The sequence below is a fragment of the Bemisia tabaci genome, chromosome 7 (assembly GCF_918797505.1).
Source record: "Bemisia tabaci chromosome 7, PGI_BMITA_v3".
Taxonomy (NCBI): domain Eukaryota; kingdom Metazoa; phylum Arthropoda; class Insecta; order Hemiptera; family Aleyrodidae; genus Bemisia; species Bemisia tabaci.
In genome coordinates, this window is record NC_092799.1 from 38,500,165 (window position 1) to 38,516,099 (window position 15,935).

Here is a 15,935-nt window from a genome sequence, read left to right on the forward strand (position 1 = left end):
ATTTATTTTTTCTTATTTTAACATAAGGAGAACAAGTCAACTCTACAGCTTGAAATTTAGTCAGAATATTCTACAGTCAGAGAAGAAAAATCAATGAATTTTTCAAGAGATTACGTTGACCAGTTTTCCAAGGACAAAATAAAGTATGACTGGAAGTTTACGACGCTGCAAATGGAGATATATGGTCTCACTTTTTAGCCATCGATATGTCGACGGTGTAAGTCGGCAATCACATAACTCGATTGCGGTGTCTGAAAATCTCCGCCACTATGTTATTTTTTGAAAGGAGAACAAATTGACATCATTCCTTAAAGTTTATGCAGAATTTTCGTCGCACAGAGAAGAAAAATCACGGTAGTTTTAAAGAATTGCTGTTGAGTAGTTTTCCGTTCAAAAAATAAAGTATGACAGGAAGTCTGCAACGTCGCAAACCAAGTTGTGTGATTGCCGACTTACACCGTCGATGTACTTTCTGAAACCTGCCAATGTAGAAAGACTCCTTTTGTAAAAAAGCATTTTGTTACTAATGCACATGGGCTACCGACCCGTGCATCCACTCATGATAAATGGATGGGAGTCACTCTCTTTGGTCCGAATGCAGTGGGGTCTCAACGATCTGACACCTAGGGTAGGGCGTCGCGTTGGAGGAGATGGCTATGGGTTGGGCCGCGGTTCCTCGGGCAGAGGGCACCGGAGGGGGGTCGCGGGGGTCAAGGGCCCACCGGCACCGCATCGGGCCCCGATCCGATCGGGGCCCTCGCGTGGCGCGCGGTGCAACCACCTCGCCGACTCCGATTTACGGCTCTTTAATGGTCATTCTACCGGCGACAGTCTATTTTTCTCTCCCGAAAACGTTTGGAATCAGAGAGTTCCATCTGTTTCGGGTGGCACATACTTGAGCTACACTCTGGTTTGTCACATCAATGGTCACATCCTGCCCAAAAGAGCCTCCAAACTCAACAGGCTAGGTTTCGACTTCTTTGAGTGAAACAAAGACAAAAACTTTTGGGAAGTTCAAACTTCTAAATTCACTGGGGAAAAAAACACATTGGATCTAGAGTCCAGACTCTTGAAAACATTGACAAGAAAAAGGACTCTTGATTCAATCAGATTTAAGCTTAAATCAAAAGGAAATCCGCTCAAATTAAGAAGCTTGGTTCTTGATTTAAGCTTAAATCTGATTGAATCAAGAGTATTTTTTCTTGTCGATGTTTTTCAGAGTCTGGACTCTAGATCCAGCGTGTTTTTTTTTCCAGTGTTCCATCACAAAACATGACATTGCAATCAGCACAATGATATCTTATAGAGAATAATCATCAAGATTTCCACAATTTCTTCATTTTACGATCCCCTGACTTTTTACTTCTCCCAGGCTCCAAAATTTTCGGAATTCCTGATTTTCCTTGACCTTGGAGCCAAACTTCCATTTAGATATTTTCCGCTTCCATTACACCACTGCATGCATATCGATCGAAATGATTTTTTTTCTTCTCTTTTTTTCCCTTGTGGAAAAGAGATCAAATATACAAATGAATGTTACACAAAAAGAGATGCTTAACTTCCGATCATAAGTTCAAAATGACACAGATATGTAGGTGTTACTTACTTTGGCTTCTAATGTTTCTAGTTGCGATATTCTTGGTTCTAGAGGAACTTGACCAGAGTTTAAAGCAGTCTGAAACAGAAACAAATACGGAAGACGTTGAAATTCTAAATTATGATGTGAAAACCTAAAAGTTAAGAATGAAGTATCACATATAGTTAACACAAGTTAGTTGAAGTAAAATGGACTTAACGAATAAAGTAACGAATTAACATAAAACGAAAACCTACGAAGCTCCCCAGACTCCTTTCTCCATATCTTTTTTATGGGCACAAATGTGTAAAAATGACTTTAAAAAAAATAAATAAACGATGAAATTAGAGAAACCTATTTTACTTGGTGTGTTTTACAATTTTTGATTTTGTCATATTTAAGTCACACTTTGAAGAAAAATTAGAAAAATGTTTGTTCATTAAAAAAATCCACTTTTTTACCATGACAAATGGAGGTATGCAAAGCTGAAAACCAATTTCAGTTTCACCATCAATTTTCAATAAGTTTGCAGGTGTTCAGTAAGAATTTTGCAGTGTGATACTATTTGAAAACCATTTATTAGTTTCGCCAACATATGTTACATCGGTGAGCAATTTACGGCCAATACCACATTAAAAATTTAATCCATGCAATTTGGTATGAAAGCAAGGGAGCACTAATATCAGTACCACTAACAGTATAAACTCGACTTTCATCATCGATTCTAGAGAGGCATGTGCGGAACCTGATCGAGACCCCATTATGTACCTCATAACTCCCAGAGACTCATCAAAAAGATAATTGACTCCGCAGTGACTTCCTTCCGAGTCCGACATCCTTAACTTGAACAGTTGGTAAACGCACCGAGCGAAGCGGTTATGAATGCGATGACCGACTGCTCTGAATGAAAGTTCCATTACTCTCCTCGTAAAGAACATCAACGGAATAATAGGCAATCCACGTGCTCCGTCGCAACGAATATTATATTGCATTGATTCTATAGACGAATTACTGACCCAACTGGTCGTCTAGTGTCAGCTTAATTTTGCATGCTAACGCAGTTTAAGTAAAGATTCCTTACTGAATATGTATGTGTGCATAAAGCCGCTTTTATAGCGCTCTCTGGCGCTCTGCGACTCCTAGCCGCCAAAGTTCCCTATCCTCCCAAAGCCCTCCAGGGAGTTGGAAATCCTCATTTCTTCTAAAACATCTGTCGCCACCCTTTCACTGGGCGTCCCCCTCGTCTCCTTCCAGGAGATTATGGCATATGCATAACACAGCTCACATCTTATGCACATAATTCCGTTTGACAGAAATGCGTCCATTTGATTAGGGTTACCAGTCGGCAGAAAAAGGTACTAATTAGCTTGCAACAGTAGGTGAGACTGCTCCCTTAAAACTCTCGTTTTGTTTGAATATAAGATGAATGTTACTTAAACTGATTGCGGTGGACGCATGGGTCGTAGGACAGTATGTTGGACGTAAGTTTATTCCAAACATACTGTCTTAAGATGAATTTTGCTGTGCAGGAATCGTTCAGTTCATTAAATTTGAATTAGTCCAATGTTGGAGTAAAATCTTACTCAGTGATGGAAAATCATGAGAGTAACGCATAACGGATAAAGCATAACGCCTGAGGCGTGAAGTGCTTCGGGATATGGGACCGCAAAGCGGTGAGGGGGTTCCCCCACTAGTTAATTTTGAAAATTTGATCATTATCGCGCTCTTCGGTAGGAGATAAGAACGGGCAGCATGTATCCATACGAAGGCACTCAAAGCTCAGTCACAGTGTATCAGCTCAGCAGAAGACTCAATCTCCAAGCAAAGTCAAAGCCAACGTCCGCAGCGAACGCAAACAAGAGGCATACGACGCCGCGCGCCGTCTGGTGTTGACACACGCAACAATAGCATGAAAAGTGCAACGAGACGAACCGACACCAGACGAGCGTTGTTCGCCTCCCGCGGTCACGGCGAATCGATTCCGATCGATAGCGTCAGGATTCGAGTGGAACTCCGGATCGTGGATCATGCTCGTGTCGATGGCTCGACGTTCGAGTGTATTGAGACCGCGACGCGGCGCGCAACGACAAAAGCGTAGGGTTGTGCATTGAATGCAGCCGGCACAAAGGAGTCAGTAGGAGTGTGACAAACTGTATCGGCCACATGTTGTTCTTCATCCGCCGAAGCCGCGGCACCATGCTGTGCGCCACTGCTCCGATGGATGTGCCGAGTTCCAACAAGTTACGCAAGGAACGAACTTTTGTAGAAAACCCGCACTGATAGTATTTTTGTTTATAGAAATCACTTTGAAGATCATACTGAGTCGAGCAATCTACGAATGTAACACAGTGGCCATCCGTGAAAGTTGGTAACACTGTTTTTCCTACATTTAAATGTATGTAAAACAATCGATACTTTCCTCACCTGAAATCGACATTTATAATGGATGTAAATGAAGAAAAATAGTGTTACCATATTTCAAGAATCGCAACTGGTGTAACACCAAATTAAAAACAACCAAACGTTTGAACCGAAAGGACAGCTCTCTTCATCTATCGCGATGTCTATCAGTTGCAATAATCAGCCCATATAGTCAATTTTTACCAAGCAAAAATTATTAGGAAACTATAAAACTTTCGCTGTTTTGTACTGTCTCATGAATATACGCATATCCTTCACAGACATTTTTCTGAGACTTTAACGCAGATTGGGAAAGAAGACTAAAATTGCAAAATTAAATCCGTTTTTTTATAATTATTGCAGATACCTAGGTTCCGTTGATTTTCAGCAACGAAGTTCAAAAATTCGCAAATTCCATATTGTGAAATCAGGAGTGAATTTCACAAACTCCCAATCCACTTTTCGTGATTTGAAGCCATTAGCCACCATGAACCATTTCGTGATTCGTGGGAATTTCTTCTTTCCGCTTCAGTGAGGGCTTTGAGTAGACGCATTTCTACGAGTGGATTCGCTCGTTTTTTGGATTCGACGCCAACATCCATCAGCGCAAAATAGCAGCAATGCAGAAGTTCCCACCCTCTCCGGTGATCAAACAGAGGCCGAAAATTGCGGTCAAACAAGTGCGCGTTGAATAATCTTCGCTTCTCTGGCGTGAGGGTCTATCTCAATTTTCACGTGAGCCCTGTTTTACATATAAATCCATGCCTTCTGGAGCTCATGTAGAAATCAAGATACGCCCTCACGTCACAGGAGCGACGTAATGGACGACCTTGCGTGCGTGACTCAGAAGTCCAAACATTACATCAAAGCGCGGTGGAACAAAAGCGACGAAGATGCCGCCACGCTCGTCGAGAGGATGGAGAGCGGGATTTCATATTAAAATTAGACAAAATATTATCACGAGTTCACATGATGAAGAGCACCTCTTCATACTGCCGTGCTAAGGATAAACGCCGTATGAACCATCAGGCGTTGCCAAATTTCCTTTGATATAACACGAATTTCCTGCACTGGAAAAAAAACAAAAAACACAATGGATCTAGAGTCCAGCCTCTTAAAAACATCGACAAGAAAAAGTGCTCTTGATTCAATCGGATTTTTGCTTAAATCAAGAACCAAGCCTCTTAATTTGAGCGGATTTCCTTTTGATTTAAGCTCAAATAAGATTGAATCAAGAGTCCTTTTTCTTGTCAATGCTTTCAAGAGTCTGGACTCTACGTAGATCCAATGTGTTTTTTTTTTTTTTTTTTTTTTCTGGTGTGGTAAACTTAAGAATATTCTCCTTCCAATTTTTCAGATAATTTTGTTTGCAGTGTCACTTAAAGTCCCTGAAAATTTCAAAGAGAAATATTCGTTCCTTTCTTCAAAAATAAACATTTTATTGGAGGAAATTTGGCAACCCTCGAATGTTCATACGACGTTATTCCTTAGCACGGCAGCATGGGAAGCGACGAGGCCAGGCTTCGCAATGGCGCTAGGTTTCTATGGGAGTTCCTATGGGGATTTGAGGTGCAACGTGGCGCATGCGGTCCAACGCGCCAATGTAATCTCGGCTTCGTATTCGACACGCGTAAAATACGTGACGAAATTGTGAAGAGGGCGAGTTTGGTGATGCAGGTAATACAACCAGATGACCCGGGAAGAATGGTGTTTTAAAGGGTGTAAAAAGTTACGTGAGCGCACGCGTAAAGGGAGGGTTAACCCTCTAAATTACGTCGCTCCTCTCACGAAATAACGTAACTGCATTTCGCTGTTGCCGGACTTCCCATCGCAGATTGCATTAGTACCTCGAAATTTTTGGGGATTTTTGACTGAAAATTTCGCTGAATTTTCTGCTCGTCTCGTGCAATAATGAGAAAAAATTTGAATAACAATGGACCACTAGACAAGGTACAAATTTAAGCATTCCGATACATGTTTCTTAACCAGAATTTCACGTAAAACACGATTCGCGCAACGAAAATTACCGACATCAACTCCTAACAAAGATATCAAAGTTTTTATTTCACATTGGTTGAGAGGGATTTGAACTGCCCGCTCATAAGAAACTCAAAACTCTACGCGAGTCAAATCGTGCACTGCAACAGTTTCAGCAAGCTCCTCAATTGAGCAATGTTCCTTTTCCACCATGTGTTGTTCAAACTATAAACTCTTGTGTTGGAATTTCTCCCTGTGATTGTTTTGTGTACATTTTGTCGCACAACTTGCCGGCCTTGCCTTAAAGTCAGACCGAGAGAGGGCTGATCCAAGAGGGGATAGCAGAAAAGCACGACCATGGACCATGGACCATGCGAAGAATGCAGAGGGCGGCTGAATATTCAAGCACCGGGTCGAGAAGCGCTAAAAGAAAGGAAGAGGAGAAAAAACACAGAAAATAGCCTATAACTCAAAGGATGAGAGCCTGCAAACCGCAATATTGCCAGATCTCTGAATACGCTGGTGAGGAAAATGATAGCTAAACCACCTGAAAGCACTCGTAAAGAAATGATTGAGTGTGCGTAGGGTCGATATTACACTGTAAATGCATTGTTCAATGCATTGTGCATCCAAATTATTGTTGAGCCTTGGTGGAAGCTCATGGTAACGGTAGAAATTCCGATAAAAATAACTCAACTCAATTGCTGGTTTTAAAATTCCCGCTTTTGTTTAATTTATCGGTGGAAACGAATCAAGTTCATGACTTGAAATGTTAACGGAATCTTCCTCAAATCGAGGAGCGAAAATTAAAAAAATGTTTAACAAATTACATTCGATAATTTTCCGAGCTACAAATGTTATTATTTCCCACAGGATGGGACGTAACTTCATCCGACGGTTGCCTTCTCAGCCACCATGCCAACTTTCACCGAAATTACGAAAAATATAAGAGATAAAATGAAATTTTTGCTGATTTCTGCATCGGAGGGAGGAAAAATCAGCGCAATTTTCATTTAGGAATTCCGAACATTTACTCACACTGGAAAAAAACACATTGGATCTAGAGTCCAGACTCTTGAAAACATTGACAAAAAAAAATACTCTTGATTCAATCAGATTTAAGCTTAAATCAAAAGGAAATTCGCTCAAATTAAGAGGCTTGCTTCTTGATTTAAGCAAAAATCCGATTGAATCAAGAGTATTTTTTCTGGTCGATGTTTTTAAGATTCTGGACTCTAGATCCAATATGTTTTTTTTTTTTTTCCCAGTGCAGCAAAAATACAATTTGCGAGAGGAGATCTCGTCGGTACTCGTGACGTTGAAATGTAATTTTTTTTCGTCCCGGAAACGCAAAAATATGACAGGAAAGTGGCAACTCCGCAAACCAAATTGCGTTGTTTTCGAATGGACACTATATTGCCTATGAGTCCTCTCGCAAACCCCGCCGGCTTGTTCTTCATAAATTCATTTACGTGGCAACATCAGGGTTCGCAAAGTGCAATTTGCTGCTGAAGCTCGGCTATGCATAGGAACACGGGCGTGTAAGGAAAGGTTCGGGTTTACCGTTTGAAATCTTCCTGATTATGGACTTCGCCGGGGCGATCTATAGAGAAAATGAGACGTGGATCTGGAGCACTGGGTCTACGACACCGCCTACGAGTGTGGTAGAACGTCCCTCACTTCATCGCAGAAGTACATTTAATGCTGAACCCTATTGTCTGTATAACTTCATGAATTCCAGGGCTCACGAGGGAATGGATATACGCCCTTATACCAGCGAAAGGTGCACACGTCCTCAACCGGGGTGACGATCGAATGGTGTTGTGTTTCACGGGCCGCTCCGACTTGTGTTTCATTTCTGTCGGCAGTGCGTTTTATCCACTGTACTGTACACTTTAACTGCGTCTGCGGCGGGCGGCGAGAAAAAGGAAGAATGACGCTGCATCCTTGCGTAGATGACAGACTAAGTATCGTGCATGGAGGCGAGATGGCGAGATGCTCCCAAATGAAAATGAAGGATCGCCAGAAACTAAACCATCGAGCAAAAACAGAGGGTGCATTTGTTTTAAGATATTATTTTGACTTAAAGCATCGTTTCTTGTTAAAAAACAAATTGGGGATTTTCGAGTTAAATCCGAGTGGAATAAACTCAACATCAATTTTTTTAGTTGAAGAAGCGTCGTTTTGCTATCGTTAAGTTTAAGTTTAAATAACAAAACAACGTTTCTTCAATCAGAAAAAAAAATTGTCGACAAGAAACGACGTTCAAGTCAAAATAATATCTCCGGGAAAAAATGTTCAGTAAATACACGATCAGTCTTTGATCGAACTTTGTCGGCTCTTTCACACGGAGATGCAACATCCATTGATGAGTACAAACTGCACCATCGGCCAATCAGAAGTGCTAAGCCGGCCTTAAGTGCAGTCAAGATTCGTCCTAAGTATAGTAAGTATGGCGGAAGGACCGACAAAAGTCGGCCCCTAAGCTTCATTCTGGCGTAAGTTTGTTGAGACTGGTCTTTGGTGAGCGTCGGTATTTTGCCTCGCAAAATACTGATCAACAACCAGGGTTTCGAATTAGCTGACCTCTATTCGTCTTCTCACCTTTTATCGATTTAAATACTAAAATCAGTTTAAAACGATCAAATTAGGCAAGTTCAATCGTTGAGTAGATGCCAAACGGACACCAGACTGAAGCTCGGACGGATCGTGTAGTTAGGGCCAAGGATTTCTATCCAATCACATCTTTGGTCGCACATGATAATTAGCTGAGTTTCCGGCCTCACTTACTTTTTTCGGTTTTCCTGATGATACTTTGAATTTTTATAATTATTGATAGCATAAAAATGTTTCGGTTACCTACGTTACCATTCCCGAAGATCTCTCTGATTAAGTTGTGACCAGTGACGTAACATGTAGAGATAGCACGCAGTGGTCGCGAAAGACAACTTTCAATCGCCTTCAATTTTTTCTTTTTCTTCTTCTTCTTTACCCCGATGCGCTCATCGTCTGACTGACTACTAGACAAGGTAAGATTTTCAGAATTATGATACATGACTTCTCGTTAACATTCCAAGTGGAACACTAAGTATATTTCTACAGCGAAAATTACTGCAGGTAACTCATGACCAAGACATTACCGTTTTTCGACGCATGAATTCATCAAACTTCCCGCTCTTGAGTCATCCCAAACTAGCGGATTGGATTACCATCGATGTGATCGAAATTCGATCTGGACGCCTAGCGACTAAGTTTTAACGCAGTCTCAGATTTTCAACACGAAGATTTGGTCACCTCAACCCAAAGCTTCGGTCGATTGGACACAGGGAAAACTAGCCAAAAAATCAACCAAAAGCTTGTGTTGCTTCATGTTTTACTTCCCATATTAACACAAGATTTTTGTTACTATATTGGCGTGTCTAGTTTGTTTTTAATTTTGGGAAATCCAGATTCTTCCTGATTTTTTACTGCCAAGTCCTGATTTCATACATTTTCCAAATCCTGATTTTTTGCGGAGAAAAATTAACGGACGGATGGCGGATAATTAACAGGAAATTAGTGCACCGCTGACTTTTATCAAATCCGGATTTTACGACAGAATTTTCCTCAACCCCTGATGAAATCGGGATTAAATCCTGATAGAATCGGGAAACTTCTAATGCTAGACACACTGTATATCTTACTATGAAGTAGCCAATTTCTAGAGTAACAAATATCGACGGTGTAAGTCGGCAATCACACAACTCGGTTTGCGACGTCGCAGACTTCCTGTCATACTTTGTTTTTTAAACGGGAAACTACTCAACGGCAACTCTTTAAAACTGCCGTGATTTTTCTTCTCGGTGCGAAGAAAATTCTGCAAAAACTTCAAGGAATGATGTCAATTGGTTCTCCTTTAAAAAAATAACATAGTGGCGGAGATTTTCAGACACCGCAAATAAGTTATGTGATTGCCGACTTACACCGTCGATATTCTTTTTAAAGTGGCAAAAGTTTGCGCCAAAACCATGGATCCGGAAATTCGCGCTTTACCGGGTTGGCAACGCTGAGATGAGTCGTCCGGGCTGAGGCTGAACCGTTATCAGCACGAGCGTTTTTCTTCAGCTGCAAACATTTCACCTCTGACAAGACAAGACTCAAGAGTTACTGCAACTGCAGCTCCGCCCGCCCGTCGCCCATCGTCCGGCTAGTCGCTGGGTGTTGTTCGTCTCGGGCCCGGGAGCGCGAAGATCGAAAGCTCAAAGCTCGGCCTCACGCAACGGCCCAGCCGCTTACTCAGCAAAAGCTCTGTCTCCGAGAGCCTCCGCCGATCTCCCCGTATCCGCGGAGATACGCCTCCCGTCGCGGCTTGCAACTTTTCATAACCGTTCAGCCCCATTATGGGTTTTAAAGCTCATCTCTTGAGAGATCTATTTGCTAATGAACTTTCATAATAGAAATGCATAATTTGCGCGAGGATCGTGGCGAAAAATCGTGGGCTCGTGTTGGTGAGCGACGCGACGCGTGCCAAGGCCGTGACAGACGATACGCTCGATGCGCCTCCGGGAGGCTTTGACGAGGAGTAGAAAAGTGGAGATGGCGAACGGCATAGAAATACTTATTTTCACCCAGTGACACGCGAAAGTTGGGTAGTGTGCATACGTTTACTTATCTGCATAGAATTCAGAGTTTATTTTTTCTACTAAAAATAGAAGAGAAAATGTATTTTCTTTCAAGGAGGACAGGCACCCACTCTCAACTTTGCTATTCCTCAACCAATTCCAATCTCCTAAAATGAATGGCCTCTCTCCTAGATCGTTTATATCTTGATCATTCTAGAATAATCGGGATATAATTTAAGTGCGAACATTCAGTGCAGATTGGAAAAAATTAAGAACTATGCAAAGTACGATCTCTTGAAAATGTCCTTGATTTTCTTCTCTGTTAGTAAGCAGAATACCTGCAGAAATTTCAAGCTGCATGATTGACTTGCTCCTCCTCGAAAAAATAAAGTAGGAGCGGAGATTTTGAAGCACCGCAATGCAGGTACATGGCGTCATACTTTAGCCATCGAAGTCCATCGGGTGATGATCATCAAAACTTGCTAAAACCCCTCCCATCAAAAACCGACGCCATTTTTCTGAGTCATACGGATCTCCACCAAGCCCAGTATCTATTCTCTTTGGAAAGGCACTCTACCTACCATAAACAAAACACTTACTATACAGGCGCCGTATTCATGAATGACGGAGCCTTTTTGGCATAGGATACTCGTCTACAAAGGAAGCGTTCTACGCTTTGACCCTGTTCTGTTTCGAACAACCTTGCTCTTGTTACGCTCAGTGTCCCAGCTAATTTATCAAATTAGGTAATCTCCATACAAAGAGGGAGGGGGAGAGGGAGTACGCCAAAGAAAACAAATTATTCGGCAATTCATTATGAATGATCGCTGCGCCCGGAGAATCGCATCGGGCTTGCATAATTTAAAAAATCGATTCAGTACGCGCGCGTGCGGTTGCCGAGTAAGTCCGAACTTATCGACTCGTACTCCGAAAGCTCGGGGTTTTTCGGGACCGATCGGTCAACCGCCCGAGGTCCGAAATCCTTTGGCGCTCCTGCGTGGGAATGCCGACTCACTTAAACGAGAAACTTATCCGAATAAGTTCGTGAGCCTCCAACTACATAGGAGTAAATTATCTCCAGGTGTCATGCGGGATGCAGGTGGGTGTCTTTTTTTTCCGAAGCTGGGCACTTGTGCTGCTGTGCTGAGGAAGAACGCCTTATGAGCATTCGAGAGTTGCCTAACTTCCTTTGATAAAATCGTCATCTCCCTCACGATAGAACGTAACTCCATTTCGGTTTTGGCGAATTGCGTATTAAACAGGAGAATCTTGGGCATTTTAAATTTAAAATTCCACGGATTTTTCCTCAAAAATCATGCAAAAATTACAAATATTTTTTATAAAAATTACACAGGTACATGATTGTAAAATAAATGAATTGTTTGAGTCAATTTGGCAACCTTGGAATGGAGTTACGTTCCTTCGTCCGGAAGACAACGAAATGTTTATTCTTAAGGTAAGTTATGCAAATTTTTCCTTACAATTTTCAGGGACTTCAGGTCGAAACGCAAAAAAAATCACTTGAAAAATTGAGGGAGCAATATTTACAAGTTGATCAGGAAATTCGTGTTTAACTGAAAGAAATCTGGCAACGACTGAGGGTTCATACGGCGTTTTTCCCTGGTACGGCGGTGTGCTGCCGCTCATTGCGGTTACGCAAGGCTACACACTGGCAGGAACGGCCTACTGAGCCGATGGATTTATGGCCCTCATATATTCACCACTAAACGGTAAACGCATTGCTTTCTTTTTCTTCCGCTGCGCGCGCGCGCGGATTCGCCGCGAACGCGCGCCGGTCGTTGCTTCCTACGCCGCGCTCCGCAAGAACCGCGTAAATCCGGTTAAAACCTGGTTCAAATACGCGGTTTTTACCGAGCGCGGTAGTCCTCTGGTCTAGAATCGCGAGTAATGAGCTTTTGGGGCGGTTGAGTTCGCTGCGTTTTATAACTGCGCTTGATTCAAGTTCATGGTAATTTTTCCGGTCTTTTAAGCTTTAACGACGGGAAACACTTCAATAGGCAGAGTAAAAGTTGCGGAAAAGCTACCTTCGACCATTCTGACGAACTTCTGGAGCATAGAAATGATTGAAGGGTCAAGATCATCTAACAAGCGAAGCCATAACTTGTTATCAGCGGACTGATTATTGAAATTGATAGACAAAGCGATAGACAAAGAAGACATAGAGAATAAGAAGCGATCCTATTGGTTGAAACGGGTGGTTCTTGTAGACAAAGGGAGAAAATGATAGACTAACTGTCGGGTCCCTCGTGGGTTGCCGTTTGTTAGTCTATTACCTACATCCTTTGTCCATTGCAACCACCCGCTGTCACCAATAGGATCTCTCCATATCTCCTTTGTCTATCAATTTCAATAATCGGCCCGCAGGCTAAAGGAGGAGCTTCCCATCACTGTCAATATGCGTCGTAGAGAATACGTGGAGATACATCGTCCTGCAAAACGCAAAAAAGTACGTTTTTGGTGGAAAATTGTGGGTAAAAGAGAAGTTAGGGCCCTGAGGGTGGCGATAACGCAACAAAACGAGCTTACTATTACAGTGACAGCTTATCGAGAATGGTAAGAGCTAAGACTTTTTCCAGACAGTTTCTTGAATATTTAATGGGTCGGCATAAATGAGGAATCCTCACACCATCTCCTTGGTAAGTGTGAGGTGTGAGAGAAAGTTGCATCGTAAAAATTCATGGTGTGATATTAATACGTTATTGTGGGGCAAAAAAACAACAACTTCAGGTTGTTATCATACTTGAGATCAAGAACGCACAGTCTATTATTTTTTATTTTTATGTATTTTTACTAAATGGACATTCGCCCCAATGCAGTTGACTACCGTCCGTGACCAGATTTCACGAAGAAATGGATCGAGTTTCGCAGAGAAGAAGCAAGTTTTTCGGTGAAAAAAAGGTCTGCTTTTTGTAGAATTGCTCCTCATTTCTCATAGGACAACTTTTTTGTATCAAAATTTTAATTTAAAAACTGAGGCAGCCTTGTTAGGTGATTTATTTATGGCCAGATTGGCCGAATTTGCTGCTCAAATGATCACTTGGTCCTAAAATTTTGGTAGCTTGGTTTCTCACTTCAGAATGCAAAAAGAGCTAGATTAGTCAAACTTTTAAGCGGGATCAGCCTAACTGCTGCGTAATTTCATCTCATGCTTTATTTTCTTTGACAGAGGACTGAGCCTCTTGACGGCTTTTTACTTTCGGTGAATTTGCAGTATATTTTAAAGAACATCATGCCAACTAAATATCAAGTTACACTATTGCTTAGTTTTCTGTTCCAAAAATAAAAATTAGAGATAATTAGAGAACGTCTGAAACAGATAGGTTCATTCCGGGTAAATCCGTCGAATTTTGGGGAATTAAGGAATCGACTGGACGTATTTCTGCCAAACGGTACTATGTGCATTAAGACATGAGCGCTGCGACCCATAAGAATATATGCATAACAGGGCTCACATCCCTGAAGAAATACGTCCACTTGGACCATTGTTAGTTCCCTCTCTCATTCTCTAATGATGAAATAAATGTAGAGAAAAAACCAACTGCACAGTGATCCTTCTGGGGCTATACCAAGCAACTATCGAGCACACCCTTCTTCGCAGAAAAACTTGGTTCCTCTTTGTCAAACCCGAGCCAAATGTCGAAAGCTCTACCGTCCGAGGGGGCCTGATTTTCGAATATCAAACCGATCGAAGCACCTTTCGACCGTAGCCAAATATCAATTGGACTGAGTTAAGCAGAAAGGAACCAACCCACATTTTGGAAAAAATTGAGTTATGAGTGGTTTTGAACTCGACCACTGCTCTACTATCTATCGCCAAAAATTCAAAGTTTTTGTTGGAGCAAATTTTGCAGAAACAGAATTTGAAGTTTATCTTTTACATTGAGTCTTATGCAGGAGACAAACTTTAAACCCTCTTTTTCTCGGTTCGATCCCGATGTGGCTTGGTTCCTTTCTGTTTAACTCCGTCCAATTGGACGTATATCTATCAAACGGAAGTATGTGCATTACGACGTGAGCCCTGTTATGTATGTATTCTTACGGGTATCAGGGTTCATGTCTTAATGCACATAGTTTCGGTTTGACAGAAATACGTCCAATTCGTGTTGGGCAAGAACAGAAGAGCGAGATCCCTGGGATGGTATGTTAATGATATATCAGTATAGATTACATGCAGCAGCCGTTTACGCATGATTAATGATCCACCGAGAACGTCTCTTTCGACGAGAGTCGGGGAGTAAGGCGTGGATTTTCGTCAGTCAGACGTAGGTTCCTGGCATAATTCAGCTGTCGTGAGGAGGATTTTGAAATTGAGCTTTGCGGTCGCATCGCCCTGGGAACTTACCAGTGAGATAGATCTGGGAGGGGGCGCCAAGCCGGAGTCGTCAAGTTCATCGTCGTAGAAGTCGGAGTGCTGCATCGTATCCTTCTTCTTCGAGGCTCTGAAAAAGCGAGAAAAGAGATAAAAGATTGATAAATGTCAAAATGATGATGAAACAAAAAAGGAGTATGTTAACAATGCGCAACGATCAAGTACTATTTTATCAAAAATTCAATTGTTTTTATTTCCCATCTGCTGGGTAGTACAAGGTATTTTTTCTTCCAGAAAGTTACAGTACAAAATAATTATAGTAAGCGTGACTTCAATCGAGATGTTCAGTTTGTTGACCAATCAAATCGTCACCCCTCTGACGCATACACTGGAAAAAAAACACATTGGATCTAAGGTCCAGACTCTTGAAAACATCGACAAGAAAAAGGACTCTTGATTCAATAAGATGTAAGCTTAAGTCAAAAGGAAATCCGCTCAAATTAAGAGGCTTGGTTCTTGATTTAAGCTTGAATCTGATTGAATCAAGAGTATTTTTTCTTTTCGATGTTTTTAAGAGTCTGGACTCTAGATCCAATGTGTTTTTTTTCCAGTGTAGCTCAATATCCGAATGAGCCCTCTTTTACTTATGAGTCAATGCTTTCTGAGGCTCATCCTGAATTTGAGGTATACGCCCTTGCGTCAAGGAGCGACGAAATGAGCTTGTTTAAGTAAGTAAGTAAGTAAGTAAGTAAGGCCGGGCTGGCCGGCGAGGCGCCCTCAAGGGGCCAAGGCAACTGGCAACTGCCGTCGTGCACCCCGAAGTTGGACCGTACTCCTTAACTTATCTTCGTACTATTGACACATTGAGTATCAATTATATTCCCGCAAGGCTCAGCGGCCGTCTGATAGCCAACGGAAGGTCTTATCAAAGACTGTGGCAGACGCTGCAGAGCACGGACTTTCGGAGCACGGCCATGCCTCCACCGAGTTGGACTGTGTTGTTACAATCTACACTGATAGGTAGCGCTGGCAGTCGCGCACACTACGAGTG

The 15,935-nt window shown here is 42.0% G+C and overlaps 1 protein-coding gene across 1 annotated transcript in view; it reads right to left on the reverse strand.

Moving 5' to 3' along the window:
* Positions 1 to 15,935, reverse strand: part of sprt (PDZ domain-containing protein sprite) — a 126,426-nt gene that overhangs the window by 52,576 nt on the left and 57,915 nt on the right. Inside the window, exons 3-4 of the mRNA XM_072302814.1 lie at positions 14,918 to 15,014; positions 1,607 to 1,675 (exon numbers count right to left, since the gene is read on the reverse strand). Coding sequence (XP_072158915.1) covers positions 1,607 to 1,675; positions 14,918 to 15,014 — 166 coding nt within the window. The remainder of the gene's footprint in view (positions 1 to 1,606; positions 1,676 to 14,917; positions 15,015 to 15,935) is intronic.